At 31.4% G+C, this 21,129-nt stretch overlaps 1 protein-coding gene across 9 annotated transcripts; it reads left to right on the top strand.

Annotated features, from left to right (window-relative positions):
* The first annotated feature begins 6,502 nt into the window (after positions 1 to 6,502).
* On the top strand, positions 6,503 to 13,448 carry LOC127103347 (serine/threonine-protein kinase BLUS1). Of its 9 annotated transcripts, none has more exons than XM_051040613.1 (19): positions 6,506 to 6,902; positions 7,138 to 7,562; positions 7,942 to 8,023; positions 8,114 to 8,182; positions 8,293 to 8,463; positions 8,577 to 8,642; positions 8,987 to 9,055; positions 9,135 to 9,248; positions 9,397 to 9,467; positions 9,656 to 9,868; positions 10,405 to 10,526; positions 10,669 to 10,766; positions 10,829 to 10,885; positions 12,309 to 12,452; positions 12,538 to 12,586; positions 12,685 to 12,725; positions 12,819 to 12,880; positions 12,968 to 13,019; positions 13,101 to 13,448. In XM_051040613.1, the coding sequence occupies exons 1-19, from the start codon at positions 6,705 to 6,707 to the stop codon at positions 13,104 to 13,106; spliced, it is 2,109 nt and encodes a 702-aa protein (XP_050896570.1). In that variant the 5' UTR covers positions 6,506 to 6,704; the 3' UTR covers positions 13,107 to 13,448. The 9 variants fall into 9 exon arrangements, with proteins under 9 accessions (XP_050896578.1, XP_050896570.1, XP_050896571.1 ...); XM_051040614.1 differs by having other exon boundaries at positions 6,507 to 6,902; positions 10,672 to 10,766; XM_051040615.1 differs by having other exon boundaries at positions 6,508 to 6,902; positions 10,829 to 10,870.
* Positions 13,449 to 21,129: the final 7,681 nt, after the last annotated feature.

Genomic DNA, 21,129 nt, shown 5'->3' with positions numbered 1-21,129 from the left:
AAAATTTCAATTTAATAATTAATATCTCAATTTACTAAATAATCTTTAGTGGTCAATCTATTAATTATTAATATCTATGAAAATTATTTCAAAATATATTGTAAGTTTTTTATATGTTCAAAATTTTATAATTTTTGTATAATTGAAAACTCATTATTTATAATAAAATTCAAATTCTTCAAGTACACACGGCCGTATTTCAAATCACATTACGCATGTTTGCTATTGTAATGTTCTTGTCAACAACCATTCTAAATAATCTATTAAATTTATCTTACAATTGTCTTTTTCTATTCACGAATCTAACTAAAAACTTGTATCGCTATAATTGAGCGATAGATTGAGTATATAAGAATTTGAAGATTTTTTTTAATTAGTTCATGTCGAAGCAAGGAAGGAAAGTAATGATTTTGATTGATAAGTGTGTTAGCCATTGGTTGATAAGTATAAAGTTATGTTGAGAATCTCATATACGAATGAGTTCATATGTGTTATTTTGTAAGAACTATTCGTTCATAGCTCTAATTGTGCAATGGAATCTTGAGAAGATATCTTTGATTCTATTTATAATGATTAATACTTTTTTTTGCCCCATGTGATAACCTCATGGTTTATTCTGGTCCTCAAACTTTAAAAAAACTATATTGACCAATTAGCTATTCAAAATAGACCATGTAGTCCTTTTCATCCATTTGTGATGAATTTAATAATCGATTTTTGTTTTTTTCTTCATTATTAATTAGACGAAAATAACTATCATGATACATTTCAAATAGTTGAAAGACTAATATGATATATTTTTAAGTTAGGAAACCTAAATGAACCTCAAAGTTAATATATGTCCGACCAAATAAGTATTGAGCATATGAAACACAAACGTACAACAAGTTGTGTCGTTGTCTTTTTGTTGGGTATGAATAGTACATGAGTTTTTCAAAATATACGAGCGAAAGGTTTGAAGCGAAAATATGAAAATTATACGTTTATTGGAACTTGATCACGTTAATGCTTAATCAATTATCAAATATCAAATGAAGGATTTATGATGATACACAAAGGTATATGATTGACTCAATTATATATTTCACGATACGTGATTATACAATGATTCAATTTTAATGAATTCTAACTTCAATTATTTTTCATAGTTTAATCAATAATTCAACTAGATTAGGTACCAATTATAACAAAACATAATCTTACGTGATAAACCGCTATCAGTCGAATAAATGATAAACTAAGTTAGAGTTGAAATGCCTAAGCATACAAAATCCTACAAAAAATAAAATGTGAGAGTAAGGGGGAGAGTTGACACTGAGATTTATAGTGCTTCGACGTTCATCCTCGTTGTGCCTGCGTGTACTCTTCAATGGTTTTCCATTGGAACTTGCATTGTTCCTTTTTATTAGACAAATATTTGCAAGAGTTCATACAATCACTAATCCAAAATAATGCCAAGAAATATAAAGTCTCCTATAAGAATCTTGACTTGTATACAAGGTAATGTCAAACTCTTTGCATAATCTTTACTTGATTAACGTTTCTTGAATCTTCCAATATTATCAATCTGCTCCAAGCATTTGTGTGTAGCAATCAATCCCTTGATCCTACCAATACCTTGAGCGATGAATTGTCTGAGGATTTGAGAAGAACTTCACCTTATCTGTATCCTCCACATAGTCACTACTAATACAATATAGAGAGAAAAGCCTCATTCTTTTCATTGAAATTTGTCAACATCAATGACAACAACCTCAGTCTTGGAACTTACCTGAAAATATTAATCAAATCTTCAAGAACTATTAGTTTCAATACCACGTATCCTTCAATCAATTATAAATCTTGCATTATCAAGACCTGAAATCAAACTAAAGTTGAAGACGTAAGATGTTCGTTGCAAGAGCTTTGAACTTTCAAAAATACAGGGTGTTGATTTTTCCACAAAAACGATAGGTTGTTGATATAATTAATTATAAAGCTACCATGTTTGAAATATTAATCATATGAATCATTGAATTCATAAAATTAATTTATATGTTCGGAATAAAAAAATATGTATGTTTAATTGAAATCTAAACCAAACCTTTGTTGCTCTAAGACATTCCATAAACATGTGATTTATGGACTCAACCTTCTTAAAACATATAGGACGAAGAATATGATAATTAATCCCTATTCTTATTTAGAACATGCATGATAATGCCGTATTTATTTATAATTCTCTAAAAAAGGCTGTTGTGTTTTTTCCGCTAAAGAACCAAAATCGTTGGTATACATTCTTGATGTAGTTGTACGAATCTTCGATGTGGTTGTACGTTGTGGATCTGCAAGGTTAACACTTCAAGACCTAAGTAAGTGAATGAATGAAAAGGGGTAAAGTTAATTATTATTAGAATCGTACATTTGGTTGCACACGCGGTGGTTTATATACCATGGGTAACAATTGGGCCTCTGTAGTATTGGTCACGTGGCATAACTAGAACAATTTTCCCTAAGGCTAGTCGTGTCGTGGTGTATTGGAAGCATTTCAAGGAACTAGATTGGGTCTCCTAGTCAAGATCTTGTGTTGAGAAGTTAAAGAGAATCAGGGGATGGTCGCTGATGACACTCTGTTATCATGTCATTTATTAAGCAATTGGAGTTGTTTTAGTCATGTTTAAGATTAATTTGCATTAGTTTAGTGATGAAAATGAAGAAAAATAAGGAAATGTGAGCAACTTTGAAAAACAAGAAATCTGTGAAGAAAAGAAACACACATCCCTGGAAAATTCGTGTCAGAATCATGACACTATTATTACATTTGGATTGACTTATTTTTATATGCAAAACGGAAAGAAAGATGTCTCGAAAGTTGTTGAGAACATCTTAACTCATTTGGTTATGTGTTTTATTTCAAATGTGATTACAAGATTTATTTCAATTTGTTCAGTCTAAGATTATGCTGAAGTTGCTCTGAAAGAAAAATTCGATTGAATAATGTTTATAGACAACTTGTTGAGCAAGATATCCTCAACATGTTGTGTGAAATCCTAGCGCGTGTGGTACACATATTCGGTTTTGATTCTCTTTAGATTTTATTCAAGATTTGATTCACTTTTAATTCTTCCAGAAGTTGGTCAAGAGTGTGTTCATAAGAATAATTATAAATCAAATCAGTTTGGAAAAATATTTTATTAAATCATAATCCATAATAATTGAATAAAATTTAATTGGATATGATTTAATTTAAATATTTGGATTTGATTAAAGAATGTTGTATTGGATTTACATTTAAGAAAAAATTTCTTTGAATATGCTTTGAAGAAAAATTTGGTTGAGATGATTTTATCCAAGATGGTATTGAAGTTGATATACAAAGATATCGATTGAAGATTTAATTAAATAAATATTCTATGAAGAGATTTAATTGAATTTTTTTAATTATAAAATTTGGATTTGCACTTAATAAGAAAATCTCAAATCTCTATTAAAGATGATTTAAAGAGTGGTTAGGTTTTTGGAAGTTTTCATTTTAAATCCTTTACTTGAAAATGTTAATCATAATACGAGTAATATGTGTATAATTTATAAATGGCTTCAATTTAGTTTTGACCACCCAAGTTTTCCATTTGCTTGATTTTATTCCTCTAAATTTTAATTATTTGATTTTAACCTTTCAAATTTATCCCTTTTGAATTTGGTAGTCTCTAATGAAATGTAGAATGAAATTCGCTTAAGTGGCATTAAAAAATTGATGTGGAAAAAAAATAAAATAAATGGATTAATGTGACAAAAGTACATTAATCTTTATTTTCTTTTGTTTTTTTTATACTTATTTTTCTAATTTTCTTATTTACAATTCTATTTTATATTTTGTTATATCTTCTAAATTTTTATAATTTTTGTTATGTTATGATAATTTTTATAGTTGTTATTATGATACAATGGACATTGAAAGAAAGACAAAGATACAATGGACATTGAAACTTCAACAAACAAATCTTAGTCATATCTTTATTCTTAGAATTCTTTTTATTGTTGATTTTGATCATAAGACATTTGTCGATATGTTGTTGTCATACATTCTTATATATATTTTTTGATGTTGTTTTGCCCATTTAGCATATGTAGAATTTGACTAAAGAATTTGTGATTTTAATTAGCTAGTAGTTTATCTTTCTTGTTGTCAAGACAATTTGCCATTAGATTTAGGTTGAATGAAATATTTAAGATTTCTAAGATATTATGTTCAAACATAATTATTTAAAAAGAGAAGAAAAATATAATAGAAGAATTAGGAAGAAGAAATTAAATAAATAAATAAATATCAATGTACTTTTGTTAAGTCACATCATGGAAGATTTAATTTTGTTAATGAAACGTAAGCACACTTAACCAATATGTCACTAAGGGAATATCAAATATTAAATGCTGCAAATTTGAGGGATCAAAATCAAATATTTGAAACTTGTGGGGCCAAAATCAAACAATTGAAAAATTTAAGATGGCAAAAGTATATTTAAGTATTTATAAATTAATTAAAAATATTTTCATAGATATGTGGTCAAATTTTTTTAGTTTTTTATTTTAGTGAATGAAAGGTAATAATAGTGGTTGATGCCATATTGCTAAAATTAGATTATGATTTTGTTTTAATAATTTATCAATGATATATATTTGATAAATATTCTATCACAAATGTGAAAATGATAGAGTGTAAACAAAAAATATTAGTTTATTATATATATATATATATATATATATATATATATATATATATATATAAAAGAAAAGAAGTTCATGTTTGTACAATTGTCTTATTTTTATGTTTACAATCTATATTTTATGATTGTCTAAAAAAGTTACTAGTTTATTTTATTTTCAAAAACTTTTTAAACTTTTTGTTTAAAAATCAAATATATGAATAAAAGAAGAGTCAAAGAATAAGAACACAAAGAAGATCAAATCAAAATCTCTTAACGTAAGTCCTGGAATACCTATCTTGTCTAGCAAGAAATCTTTGATACTAAGCACAAAGGAAAATCATGTAAAGCATTCAGATAAGATGTTTAGGTTAGGAAAACCTAAACAATTAAGTCAGAGCAAAACAATTAAGTCATCTAGTTCTAATTCTTCAAGAAAGAAAACTAGGATTTGAGAAGGCTTTCACCACCATAATAGAATCCGACTCAAGCCAAAGATACGTTCAAAGATTATTCCACTACCAACATAGCTACATTCATCTCAACAAAGAGCGCATTCCCCTATCCCATGAAAGTAGCAAAACTCCCTATATACTCATCAGATTCGTTTATAAAGATACCACTGCAAGCACACAAAGATTGAACTCCTCTAGTTATGTCGAGGCTTCCAAAGGATATACAAAATCTTTTACGAGGGAGAGATGGTTATCTACTAAATAGTTCCCCAGTTAGACAAAATAAAAGAGGCAAGAGAGGGTCACTTGCCTCCCACCATTAGAGCAATTAAAGAATCCTATCTATATTTTATTCAATCCTATAGAGAGAAAAACTGATTGAAGGGTCAACTTAAGGTATCATTATCAAAGACTTTGAAAATGTCGATTTTAAGAGTTACATTTATCAATTTCTCTCATATAACATCTACGTTACATATTACTATTTTATCAAACTTTATAAGTGATCAAAGTAATATAATTGCATCCATTGATGTTTGTTTATTTCATACTCTTTTTATAACAATATGATATATTAATTCCCATTATAAATACTATTACATATTTAAATATAATTAATAGTATTAAATGTTATATTTATAATAAAATATAAATTTTATATTTTGTACCATTTTTATTATATTACATTTTTTTGTGTAATTGTTGAAAAGATATAGAATTATGTGGATAAAAGTAAATTATCAATCGAAAAATAGAAAAAGTGTTATTTTAGTTTGTTATATTATAATGTATGTTATTAATTAAAATTTATATAATTAAAAATAATAGTTATAGAAATATGTGCAATTGAGGTAAATATAAAAACTATACCATGAACCCAAATATGAAAAAAAGTATGCTTCACTTATAAATAAATTAAAAATATTTTAATAGTAATGAGAAAATAATTTTTTGATTAATTTTAATGAGCAAAAAACAAATATTTTAAAGAATTTTTTATCAGTGAAATTGTATTTTAATATTATTTCAATAATTTATTAATCAAATTACATATATTTAACTAATATTAATATAATATGACGGGATGGGATGTATGACATTATAAAATTACTTTTTTTTATATATATTTTTTATATTTTATTATAAATATAAGATACGTAACAAAGTTTGTTGCTTAAAAAGAGAGGAGGGGTGGCGGGTGATGGCAAAACAGAACACTCCCCTGTTTGCGGACATCCAATAAAGCCCGATGAAACTCATAATAATAATTATAATAATCAAAATTAAAAAAGAAAAAGAAAAAGAAAAAGAAAACAAATCACAATAAAAATAATATTGATTGTTTGATTTCACGAGAAATCTGCGGAATTACCCAAATACATTCAATTATATCATTACGTATCACTAACGATTCCTATTTTTTTTTTCCTTTTTCATTCATTCATTCATTCATTACTCCATCGTCACTCTTTTTGTTTTTCTTTTCTTCTTCATCCTCATCGCATCACCATTCTCCGGCCACCGTAACTGCCACCACCTCCGTGAGTACTTTTGATCATCGATCAACATGAAGGATAAAGATAAAGACAGAGACAAGGAAAAGGAAACCGAGAAGAGAAAATATCCTATTGGCGCCGAACATTACGTTCTCCACGAAGAGATTGGACAAGGCGTTAGTGCTTCCGTTCATCGTGCTATTTGTGTTCCTTTCAACGAGATCGTCGCCATCAAAATTCTCGACTTCGAACGTGACAACTGCGATCTGGTAATCAATCATCACAAATGCATTACATGCACCTTTCAATTACCGTTCTAAATTTGTTTTGGAAATCTCTAAAACCTTCCGTAATTGCATGCACTTCGAGAACGCAATTTAGAAAAATTATTAATACGATTTCTTAATTTCTTAATTTCTGATGATTAGTGGTTAATGATGAATGATTAATGATTAATTAATCGGATAGTTATTAATTAATGGAATAACGGATGAATGAATGCAGAATAATATATCTCGTGAAGCGCAAACAATGGTACTAGTGGACCATCCTAATGTATTGAAATCACACTGTTCATTCGTGAGCGATCACAATCTATGGGTTGTGATGCCGTTTATGGCCGGTGGTTCGTGTCTTCATATATTGAAAGCTGCACATCCTGAGGGATTTGAAGAGCTTGTTATTGCAACCGTGCTTAGGGAGGTCTTGAAGGGTTTAGAGTATCTTCATCATCATGGTCATATTCATCGTGATGTTAAGGCTGGTAATGTTTTGATTGATTCTCGCGGTGCCGTTAAGCTTGGGGATTTCGGTGTGTCGGCTTGTCTTTTTGATTCCGGTGATAGGCAACGGTCGAGAAATACTTTTGTTGGAACTCCTTGTTGGATGGCACCTGAGGTTATGGAGCAATTGCATGGTTATAACTTCAAGTATGTTCTTTCTCTCTTAACGCACCATAGATATTTGATGACAATTTTATACCATAATTAAGGATTTTCAATCATTATTAATTGGTCATCATAATTTTCTACTATATATAAATGATGGTGATTGCAAAGTTACAATTTTCTGCAACATTAATGATCCTGGTTCACCAGTGCATGATTTTTATTGTTATTTGACTACAATTTTTAGTAATTTATTAAAATTGTAACTGTACATTTTTTATTTAACTAGCTAGAATTTTCTGCAATAATATCAATGATTGTGTCCTTGTGTTGCATTGCAACCCTCATTCTAACATTTTGTTTCATTACCCTGGCTTATTGACAATGCTAATATTAATTTACTTCAAAACTAATCTTCCAGAGCTGACATTTGGTCATTTGGCATAACTGCATTGGAGCTTGCCCACGGTCATGCTCCTTTTTCAAAATATCCACCTTTGAAGGTGTGTGTGCATGTATAAAGTTATTTGCAGAAAGTACATAATATTTTATCTCATTTTTGTTTAGTTTAATTTCATAATTGAACTTTCCAGGTATTGCTTATGACTTTGCAAAATGCACCCCCCGGCCTTGACTACGAAAGTGATAGGAAATTCTCTAAGGTCAGCTCACCTCAGTTTGATTCCACTTTTTTTTACTGGTTGCTTGCAAGCAAATTCAACTCCTCTATGACTTTTTCCAGCTAATATTTTTATTTTTTATTTCTTTCCAGTCGTTTAAGCAGATGATTGCTTGTTGTTTGGTAAAAGATCCTTCAAAACGACCATCTGCTAACAGGTTGTTAAAGCATTCATTCTTTAAGCAAGCACGCTCAAATGATTATATTTCACGCACACTTTTGGAGGGGTTGCCTGCTTTGGGTGCTCGCATGGAGATCCTAAAGGTTGCTTCCACTTTAATTCAACATATCTTCTATATTTATTTTTCCTCCTTTCCACCCCTGTTATGATATACTCCTTTTTATAATATTTATTTGAGGTGACTTTTCTGTCACAGAGAAAAGAAGAAGACATGCTTGCACAAAAGAAAATGCCTGATGGGCAGATGGAGGAATTATCACAGGTACCAAAATACAATGTCTTAGTATTGTATGGCTTCCCCATTTACGTATTTGAACTCAACATGTCCCATAAGATAATACACCTTTTTTAAAATTCTACCTATAGTTATAGAACTTCTAGTGTTATACCTAGTTGTTGTTGGTCAAACCAGAGTGCAGGCAAACCCGAGCAGAGTCGAAAAATGTCTTTGTTTGTGTCTGTTCGCGCGCGCGTGTGTGTGTATGCTGTACACAATGAAGTACAATAAATGAGTTTGATTATTATGTTTTTTTTATGGCTATTTTCTCATTGATACCGATTTGATTGGAAGCTTATAACATTGTTATGATGTGTTTAATCCCCTAGAGTGAATACAAACGAGGCATTAGTGGTTGGAACTTTAATCTTGAAGATATGAAGACCCAGGCTTCCTTGGTACACTCATGTCCAATATTACACTTTTGACTCACTCCTCTAGTTAAAAAGTTCTAATTATAGCTTTTATTTATTTTAGATCAACGATTTTGATGATGCTATATCAGATATCAGTCATGCGGCAAGTTCATCTTCATTATCAACTCTTGACGGACAAGATAAGCAACAGCAAACTCGTCAAACTGCTGACTTGGTATGGTATTTACAAATTCTCTGTGTATAATAGTATTAAGATTATATTTCCAACATATATTTCTAAAAATATAGCTTAATTTTCCTTCTTTATTTCCTTTTTCTTATTTTTCATTGCTAATTTTGTACTAATGACTAATTCTTTATAGGAGGAAATTGATGAAATGCATAATCAGTTAGCTTCTGTTCCTGTAGTTGATTCCACAGTAAATGATGACAAGTATGTCTCTAACACGTGTCTGATGTCAAATTGTTATTGTTATACTTTTGAAATACCTAAACTCCACAACTTTTACATTATGTACTAATTCTGGATCAATGCTTTTTTACCTCTCTGTCTTTACAGGTAGAAATAGAACTTTTGTTAATACATCATGGATCAATGTTTTTTTATCTTGCCATTTCCAGGACTAAGATTGAAAAATGTGATGATGACTCCAGTATCACCAGTTCAAGCCACGAACGACAAACTTCTTCCGGGCCAGATGATCATGTGGGCCATAGTTTAGGTGAAAAATGTGATGCAGAGAATGGTGGAAGCGTGGCTGTCCATTCTCATCATAGAAGATGTTCATCAAGCATATTACCGGAAGTTACTCTTCCACCTATTCGAGCAGAATGGTGAATACTTAAATTATGCTTCGAGTTAATTTAATTTAATTTTGAATTAAATAATCTGTTAATATTTATTTCACAAAGCTTCATAGTTACTATAAGTTAATATTTAACACCTCCTGTGGTTTTGTCACCCCAATAAAAACATGGGCCCAAACAAAAGGAATAAACCAACTCCAATTTGGCTGTATAGATGCTCTTATTTTCCATTAGTGTTAAGAAGATAGAGAATATTTCAAAAACCGTGATGCGTTTCAATCATTCACGTTTCACACCACATTTTGATTATTAATATATGTGATTCCATCACAATTCATAAATGCATCAAAATTTTAAAAATATATCTAAGCTAACAAAATAGACATTTCTGCAATATGGTTATATTCAAAGCTACTTTTGTATAGACAGCTACTATAATACCTCAACTTTTATTTTATTTTACAATCATTTTTAAATTAACACAAACCATTATGTTTAATATTACAAACATTTATTAAGGAAATCAAACACTTCTCTAATCTATCATCAGCTTTAATATTTAGCAATATAAATGACAGTGAGAAGCTACCAATTCTGCCTGTCTCAAATGCCAATTCAAATTCAGTCCATCAGAACGGAGAAGATGTGCTGACTGAACTTCCTTCTAAAGTCTCAAAATCATCAGGTACCTGCTCATATTACCACTTTGTCTAATGGTATGCCTTGTTTTCAATTTCAGGGGTGGAGCACAAATTTTGTGCTCTTGAAGTCCTCAAGCATCACTATTCACTCCTGCATTTCTTTCTAACTAATAATCACTTCTGTAGCAGCTAATTCTGATGACACTGATGATAAAGCAAAGGTACCGGTTGTTCAACAGAGAGGACGTTTTAAGGTTACATCTGAGAACGTTGACCCGGAAAAGGTAAGAAAACTTTCACTGATAATTCACGTTTCTTGGAGACTGAATGGTAAGGTTTCTTTCAGGTGACCCCTTCTCCTGTACTGCAGAAGAGTCACAGCATGCAGGTTGGTTGTTTAGAGGTTTGCATCACTGCCACCTATTCGTCTTTAGATGGGGGAAACCCCCAAAAATATATCTTCTGCTCTAAGCTAAGCTTTTGATGCCCAATTTGTATTTTTTTCTTGCACATAGATTTCAAAGATATGTTGAGTGTATCTTAATAATAGTAAGAGGCACACAAGTTTCTGACTTCACATGCAATTTATGGAGGATACACACAAAAAACCAGTTCTCACCGTCCGAAGTGCAAGTCTATTATGTGCATGTCTAATTTGGCTGTTAGTTTGATAGAATCATGATGTGCCACCAAATCTATACTTTGAAAGTTCAACAAAATCACAGTGCCACAGTGATTTTATGAAATTCACTTATTCCAAACATTCACTAAAAAAAAGTCAACCCTTTGAATTTGAAGTATATGATTGCTTGTGAAAAACAAAGTATGCTAAACCTTAACTCAGTTGGTTAAACTTGTAATTAGGGCTGTTCATGGTACAGTTCAATGAGAAAACCGAACCGAAATGAACCAAACCATGCTAAAAATCCACTTGTACCAAACCAACCGTTTTAATTTACTAAGAACCGAACCGAACCAAAATTATTGGTTTGGTAAACCGTTTTAAAATACCGAAGACTATTTTTCCGTTTTGAAATGCCGTTAGAAGACAATTTTTCCCAAACCGAACAATTTGTTAAAGAACCGAACCGTTAAACTATTTTTCGAATTTTTTTTAAAAAAAATTTAAACTTGTTTTTAGGATTTTTCATTTTCAGTTTCGGTTCGGTTTACTTAGCATATGGTTCGGTTCTAGAACTGTTAATGCAATATGGCTCGGTTCACTTACCAAACATAACAGTTCGGTTATTTTAACCTCAATTCGGTTTGGTTTGGGCGGTTCAATTCGGTTCATGTTTTTTTTTTAACAACCCTACTTGTAATAGTTTAAAGATTGAGCCTAAGTTACTAAACAGAATGAAGTTTGAGGTTGACTCACTCATCATTTATGATTTGATTAATTGACTCCCAATGATTTTCTAAATTGATTAAGCTAGTGTATCAAACCCAAGAGTTTAAATTTGACTCAGAAAATTGAGCTTGTTAGTTAGTTAAATAAATGAATTTGATCAAACATTTAATGACTCTAACTCATACGAATAGCTCAATCCATTATCATCTTTTTCACTCATGACATTCCTATTAATGAGTGCTAATGACGTTAAAGAATGAAGAAATAAAAAAATGACTGAAAAGTAGAACATTTGATAGACTGGTAACTTAAAAAGCTGCACTTTTTCTTAAATGTTTTTGAATTTCAATTTTTAAACTAGTGTTTGCAGGGTACTTGTTAATGCTCATTTGCCTTATGATTATTGCTGTTGTACTTGGGCATTTATGGTGTTTGGTATAACACCTAATTTATTGAAACATTATATGGGTTGCAGTTCATAAGCCAGCATAATGCTGCTCCTCTACCTTCACCTTTACCGTCATTATCAACAATATCTGATGCTACTTCATCAAATATTCCTGTCTGTTCTCTGTTCCCAGTGTTGCACTCTGTGCTGCAGACAAATATTCTTCAGAGGGTATGTTCAGTCTTATATGATTCTATTCTACATCCTCCTGCTAATATCCAAGAGTAACTGTTTTTTGTTCATGACGTTTTAACAGGAAACCATTCTAACTTTAATGAGACAAATTACTGCTGGTGAATCTCCCGGTTCGATCTTTATCTGTTGATTTTATTAACCTTTTTCATTAATTTCTCTTATTCCTCTTATATTTATAATTTGAAGTTCTTGTTTGTCAACGGTGCAGCTGATACCCCTGCACATATAGCAACAATGGAGAAATCCTTGGTATGCATTTTAGAATATTATATAATTTATATGTTGTACTCTCAAAAGTGAATTCTGAAGGTTAGCTTATTTGAATGCCTTTAATCATTGCAGCTTGAATCATCTCACGAGAGGGAAAAGGAATTACTTAATGAGATAACTGATTTGCAGTGGAGGTATTGTACTATAAAAGTTAATTGGATTGGATTATATGCTTATGATATTGGCGTCTTACTCCTTAACCTTGCTTTGTATCATCTTAGGCTCATATGCACCCAGGAAGAGCTTCAAAAATTGAAAACAGATAATGCTCAGGTAGAATCAAACATATTCTAAGATCCTTTTGAGAATAATGGGACTTCACATTCTAACATGTTATGTCTTGTAAAATAATAGGTATGATTGGATTGTCGAAATGGATACTTGAATTAGGATTTCAGACGTGTTCTGTTGTTAACTGGATACTTGGATTTTCCTTAAATCTAAGTTCTTCTTGAGCACTTAAATTCATTTAAGGTGCAAGGAGAAAGGAGAAATGTGACCAAATAGAACATTCATTTACTAGATATTGACTACTATGTTACTTTTAGGTAGCTCCTTGTTAGTGCAGATTCGTTGTTCATAATTAATTTTTGTAAATGATTTTAGTGTTATTTCCTTCTTGTAAATTATAGTTCACGTACGAGAATCTTTCTGAACCTTCAATTATCGTCTCTAGAATTCATTCAATGCTACTTGATGCTATATATTCTTGTCGGTTGAAATACTATTTGAATGTAATGCTCTTTTTTCCCTTGGTGGCATAAGAATGTAATACTTGCTATTCATTGAGTGAAACATGAAAGTGATAATCCATTTTTTTAATCATATTTTAAATTTGGACCTCGCCATTCTTTGTATCTATCTAATTTTAAGTTATAAAGATTAAAGTTGCACACTACGACAATATCACACTATTTTTTATAACTTCATTTGATTTATGGACTCAATTCTATTTAATGAGATGAAATTTTAGGTAAGACAAAGGAAATGCTGATGTTTATTTTGAAAGAAATAATATGTGAGAAAAGGTAGACTAAAAGATTATCTGATTTTTTTTAACAAAATAAAAATTTGAAAGTTAAAAGATTCGAATCCATTTTCTTCTTTTCAAAATTAAATCTTATACGCCTATGTTTGGTTGGCACAATGGACATTTTTGCAAAAATAGGCAAACCATAGATTTTATGAAGCTAGAAATTATGGAAGTTGCATTCCAAAAATTCCAAGGATAAATCTGAACACTTCAAGGTAAAGAAGAAAATTCGCATGGTAATGACAACATGAAATGATCATAGCCAATCTATCATAAGATGAAGAGCATATTTACTATGCTATAAAGGCACATCTTATAGTGTGGATCTAGATGGTACCACATAAGATCTAGATGGTACCACATACATCGACAGTGATCATGAGTTCTTTCAAATTTATCACACAATTAACTTGTTCTTTCTTTAAATGAATTGCTTGGGAAAAAAATTTAAAAATGCCTAATACATACAAAATTCTTAAAAGGTTTATGGTATTTCATTAGAGCATCATGATATTTTGGAGAAAGAGATTGATATTTTTAAAACAAAAAACAAAGCTTTAAAATATGAAGCCTATTAATCTCCCTAAGAAATTATGTGTAGTTTTGTTAAGTGCGATAGTATTTTCAAAAATTTCTTGCAGTGCAGTTTGAGAGAAAAAAAGTGTGCGTTGTGATTTAATTCGGTTGATTTTTATCAATAAAATTGAACCAAATCAAACCAATGCAGTTTGGACTGGTTTGATTCACTCAGTTTTTTATTAAATTATACATATATATATATATATATATATATATATATATATATATATATATATATATATATATATATATATATATATATATATATATATATATATATAAATGACAATATAACTTTGTGTTAAGTCATTCATACATTACAAAACAACAATAAAACTCATCATATTTGAATAATAACTTTCCATTTAACATAAAAAAATAAGATTAAGCAAAAGTGGAATAAAAAACATAAAATAGTAGCATAAAACACAAAAAATATTGTAATGAAATAAAAAAAACAAAGAGACAAGAGATTAGAGAAATTAAAAAAGAAAGAGCATAAGAGATAAAATATTATAGAAGAAGAGATGCGACAAAAATGTAATCTTACCAAGCTATGTTTGGGTTTGAATTTGATATAGGTTAAGTGAAGTTTGAATTGTAACATAATACGGTTTGATTTGGTTTGCAAAATACAAATTGTAAATTGAATCAAACCGTATAATTTTGTTAATAAATGATCTAAAAACATCCGAACTACATATGATTTTTTGAATTTTCTATTTGATTTGATTCAGTTAACATTTTTCTATTAGGTCGGTTTGATTTTAAACAACCATAAATGAGACATTAAATATGTTGATGAGGTCATTTTTAAAGCTTGTGATTCTAATACTATGTGCTCTTACTGTATTAAGGGATGTCATAATCATAACTTTTGTTCTTGGTTCAAAACATGTAAAGATAAGACGTCTCAAAGACTAATACAAAGGATCTAAAAATAATATCTAAAAAAAACATTTTCTATATAGCGGTTAGATTTAACATCCAAGTGAAAACATTAATTATGGTACTTGGACAATGGTTGTCATGGATCGGGCGAAACATGTATGCTCCAAAGCATGATTCACAAAATACTCTTTTGATACATAAGAGTGGTAAGATGGATCGGCTCCGTCTTGTTAGAATTAATTCATTTTTAAAAATTTGTTGATAAATTTGTTAGAGGGTACATTAGTATTTTCATTAAGTTCCACTTGTATTTAAGCAATGAGTTGTGTGAACAAATAGTATTATTTATCATTTTGCAGTCCGTGTAGGAGTGTGTGTGTAACCATTTGCAACCGTTTTAGAGTAGTGGAAGTTTGTTATTATTCTCTCTTCTCTCTCTTATTTCAATTGTTCATCTTTATCACCTTGTGCACCAACAATTGATATTTAGAGCTCCGGTTCAGATCCACAGGGAAACACCACGGGAAACACGAGTGAAATAGCGAGGCGTTGTGTGATTGATTTCTGTTTGGAGAATTCGTGTTGAATTTCTGATCAGAATCATAACATAATCACATATCTTGATTCTGCGGGATTGAGAAACACTGTGTTTAGGTAAGATCTGAGTGTATTACAAAATGTTAAAGATGAATGGAAACGGTAATTTGAGTATCAAGCTTCTAGTGTTTGATGGCAAGAATTAGAATCGTTGGATGATTCATATGAGTGTGCTGTTTGGAGCTCAAGATGTTCTTGTTCTCATCAACGACGATTACATTCAGGTTGCACTTCCAGAAAATGCAACAACTGCGCAGATAAATGATCAGCGTGATCTGAGGAAGAAGGATAAGAAGATGTTGTTCTATATCTATCAGTGTGTGGATGTGAACTTGTTTGAGAAAATTACTAATTCGACGATAGCGAAGATTGCGTAGGACACACTGGTGCGGTGATACATTAGTGAAGAAGGTGAAGTTTCAGTCTCTACGTAAGTAGTATGAGAATCTCAACATGAAGAACAATGAGAAGGTACCTGACTACATCTCCAGAGTAGTTATGATCACAAATGAGATGAAGTTGTGTGGAGAAACTTTCTCTAAAGAATGTATTATTGAGAAGGTTCTTAGATCTCTTACTCCTCAGTTTGATTACATTGTTGTAGAAATTGAACATTCTAAGGATCTGAGCACCATAGGAATAGAAGAGTTGCAAAACAATTTAGAGGCGTAAGAGTTGCGTCTGACTGAAAGAACCTCTGAGAGAGAGGTAAAGCAGACTCTGAAAGCTTCTTTTGTCAAGAAAGACCAGAAATAGTCTTGGTCAAAAGCCAAGAAAAGACATGGTAGGTCTCAGAAGTCAGAAACCTCAACTTCTTGGAGTTAGAAGAGAAAGGAGAAGTATGATAAAATAAAAGTTCAATGTTACTGTTGTAAGAAGTTTGACCACTTCGCTGCAGATTGTTGGTCAAACAAGGAGAGGAAATAAGAAGAAGAGAATGTAGCCATAAGTTCAGATGATGAATATATGTTATTAATGGCTTCTGATTCTGATAGTGTGTCTCTAGAAGACTGGTGGTATATGGACACTGGTTGTTCAAACCATCTTATTGGAAATAAGAAATGGCTGGTTGATTTTGACTCTGAGAAGAGGACCAAGATCAGATGTCTTGATGATAAGTATCTGATGTTGAAGGAATGAGGAATCTTAGAGTGATTCTGAATAATGGAAAATCTGCGTTAATTTAGAACATCTGGTATGTTCCTGGCATGAAGAACAATGTGATAAGTGTAGGTCAATTAATTGAAAAAGGATTTTTAGTTACCATAAAGGACAATCTTTTGAAGCTGTATTCTGAATGGTCCATTAGAAGAGGTTTATGTGTCACAACCTCCTGAATTTGAGAAAAAGAATCAAGAAGGGATGGTGTACATATTACACAAAGCTTTGTATAGAGTGAAGTAAGCCCCTAGAGCTTGGAATTTGAAAATTGATTCATTTTTCAAGAAACATGGATTTCAGAAATGTGAGATGAAGTATGGTGTCTATGTTCAACATACTTTTGAAGGCATTATGATTCTGGTGTGTCTGTATGTTGATGACATATTGCTAACAAGAAGTTGTGAACATGAGATAGCTAAGTTAAAGAATGAGTTGATGAATGCATTTAAGATGACTGATATAGGAAATATGGTTTATTTTCTAGGGATGAAGATTATGTACTATGAGAAAGGCATAATTTTACATAAGCTGAAATATGAACTTGAGCTTCTGAAGAGATTTGAGATGTTGAATTATAAAGTTGTTGTCACACCTGCTGATATAAATCAGAAATTAGATTATGATTCTGATGGTGAGGATGTAGATGTGACAATGTTCAAGCAATTGGTAGGTTCTCTGGGGTATTTGTGTAATACCATACCTGATATTTGCTATGTAGTAGGAATTATGAGTATGTTTATGAGTAAACCAAAGTGGTCTCATTACGAAGCTGCTGTCAGAATTCTGAGGTATATAAAGAGAACTATGAAGTATGGAGTTTTGTTCCCTTCTGGTGTTGAAACTGACTCAGAACTTTTGAGTTATTTAGATTCTGATTGGTGTGGAGACAAAGTTGAGATAGGAAGTACTTATGGGTATTTGTTTAAGTTTATGGAAAATTCTATTTTTTGGTGTTCCAAGAAGCAACCAGTTGTTGCTTTGTCAACCTGTGAAACATAATATATTGCAGATGTTGTGACTGCATGTCAAGCTGCGCGGCTTCTAAATTGAAGATCAAAGTAAACAAGTCTCTGAAGCTGATGATTGATAACAAGTCCGCAATCAATCTTGCCAAGAACTATGTGCTGCATGGGAGAAACAAACATATTGAGACTAAGTATCATTTTCTGAGAAATCAGGTTAATAATGGAGTGCTAGAAGTTGTGCATTGTAGCACCTAGAAGCAGTTGGCAGATGTTCTGACGAAGGTCATCAAGACTGATCAATTGTTCCGCTTGAGGGATGTAATTGGTGTTGTTAGTTTTGGTTAAGTTGAATATGAATTAAGGGATGATATTATAATTAATTCATTTTCAGAAGCTTGTAGATAAAGTTTGTTAGATGATACTTTAGTATTTTCATTAAATCCCATTTGTATTTAAGCAAGTGAGTGATGTGAATAAATAGTATCATTTATCCTTATACGGTCTGTGTAACATTGTATGTGTACAACAATTTATAATCTTTTTAGAGTAGTGAAAATTTGTTATTATTCTCTTTTCTCTCTTATTTTCATTGTTCATCTTTATCACTTTGTGCATTAGGATGTCTGACGTTTCTGGTGAAAACACCAATTTTTTTTGGTCGAACCAAATTCCTAGTACACCTAGTATACGTTGCCACCTTGCGATACTCATTATTTGACAAGTGCAAATCTAAACAGGGTGAACGTGAATTTTTATTACTTTTAAATTTTGTGAGTGATATAGTCCGTAAGACTCGTCACATCCCATTTTCTGCAAATAGAGCTAAGGTTTCTGCTCCATTCCCTTTGCTTTATCTGTCCACATTATTTTGTAGTGGACCTAAAAAAAACGTAGGATATGTTATTTTTTAAATTAATAGAACGAGTCTTTGGAAATTTTAAAGTTTTTCTAAAATAATTAAATTAAATCTTTAGCTTTAATTTTTTAAAATTTTATCTTAACTTTTTTATTTATATAATTTACATTTAACTATCACAATTTAAAAACTTGATTTTAATAAATAAATATATTATAACATTCAAACACAATTATCATTTAAGATTTCAAAAAATTATTATATAAGTTTTGTGAAATTTTTACCCAAATAATCTAGTTTTTTTTTAAATTCCTAAAATAATTCAATTTTCAAGAAATTTCTCAAACTACCTCACTTTAAAGAGGAGGCGTTAGGTTAATTGGCGTCTGCTCTTAAACTTAGAGAGGAAACGCCAATTGGATTGACTAGTCCACCTTGTGTTGCCAATCTAATTGGCACCTATGTGTTAAGTTTTAAAGGAGACGCCAATTGGTCTGACACATGTGTGTGTTTCGTATTTTTTTGAAAAATATTGTACATGATAGATAAAGTCGAAATCGGACCAATTCATATTAATACTAATATCCGTTTACACAAAAAAGACTAATGTCGATGACCGGGATCACCTAACCGACATCCGGTCCCACATCCCCTAACTACCCGAACTCGTGGCTCTAACCCACGTTGATGATTCACCCCAGGTGTTTGAGTATTTGAGGGCCTAGGAACATCACCACCAACTACAAGAGATTTTCTGAGATAGGCAGACAAATCAACGCAGTCTTGTGTATGCATCGAAGGGGTACCGCCATAGCTGAGTTCATGACCCATGCCAGAGTAGTTGGACTGTGTTTGAGTTGTTGGAGGGCGACCGAGACGATTTAAGGGAGACATTGGTGTGAATAATGCGTCGAGGAAAGGTTGAAATGATTGTTGTAGTGTTTGGTAGACATGTGGTTGTTGCAGGTTTTGCTTTTGAGATGTTTGGGCTTCTTGGCTATGGTAGGAGGAAGAACATTGATGTTAAATGATCGTTGAGTGTTTTGGCTAGGGCGGCTATGATAGGGTGATGTGTTGGGTGCATAACGATGTTGGATTTCTTGATGATGATCTAGTTGTTGGTGGTGGTACGAGGTATGCTCTTAGTATTGTGGTTAGGTGTTTGGCATGTTAAGGGTGTAGGTTTGTGTGTTTATGGATAAATTTTTTTGATGGATAGGGGGTTGTGAGTAGCCCGTCTGAAAATGTTGTTAGGGGTTAGATGGACTGCAGTGTTAATGTCGGGTCAAATATTCAGCGAATGTTATATGAAAGTGATGAAACAGGAAATTATCAAAGCTAGCACACACGCAGTTACAGTCTTTGACCGTCATAGACAAAATTTCAGTGTACATGAAACAATGGACCACAATGAGGGGACACCAAATTTATCATATGTTGTCAAACTAAACAGAAGTTGGTGCGATTGTGGAAAGTTCCAGACCTTTCGTATTCCTTGCTCCCATGTCATTGCGGTATGCGCACATACTCGTCAGGACGCTTACAACCATCTATATGATGTTTACAAGACCATTATTGTCATGAATATGTATAACAAAAGGTGACATAGTTTGGCACAACGATGAGACGCGAAGAAAGAAAAAAGGACGGCCAAACAACACGTGTATTAGAACAGAAATGGATACTACTGATAAAATGATAAGATTATGTAGTATATATCTTCAACCAAGACACAATAAGAGCAAATATCCCAATCTAGGAGAAACATCTGCATCATAATTTAATATCTCCTTTCAATTTTTGTAACCTTGGATGTTTATATATCATTATCTTTTTGTTACAACAAGGTTAACAACAAACATCACTACAACATAAGCAAACTTAAAACAGAACATTTCTAACTGGTTACAACAATCAAACTGATGTCATCTCGTCCAAACATCATTTCCCTAACATCCTTATCAGTTTTGACTCGCACCCAACCAAATATACTATCGAGTCTCTCAATACTTCTAATTTTTTTCCCTTTATAGTATTTTCCATATAACCAACAAACCAACTCCCTCTTCAGTTGATCGAAACTACAGATGTTCCAGAAGAGCATCAACATCGAGGCTTGTCTCTCGGATAAATCACTTTTTCATAGCGACGATGAACCCCAAACATGTTTGCAATATGACGAAATGAGATGTGGAAAAATAAATCACACAACACATCTATTTATAACCAAAAAATTTCACATTACACTGTGGCGCCATACCAATTAACGTCTCCTCTTTCAAATAACACATGAGCGCCAAT

Source organism: Lathyrus oleraceus, chromosome 7 (genome assembly GCF_024323335.1).
Source record: "Lathyrus oleraceus cultivar Zhongwan6 chromosome 7, CAAS_Psat_ZW6_1.0, whole genome shotgun sequence".
Lineage (NCBI taxonomy): Eukaryota > Viridiplantae > Streptophyta > Magnoliopsida > Fabales > Fabaceae > Lathyrus > Lathyrus oleraceus.
The sequence above is the reverse complement of the archived record's forward strand: the minus strand, read 5'-3'. Positions and strand labels throughout refer to the sequence as shown.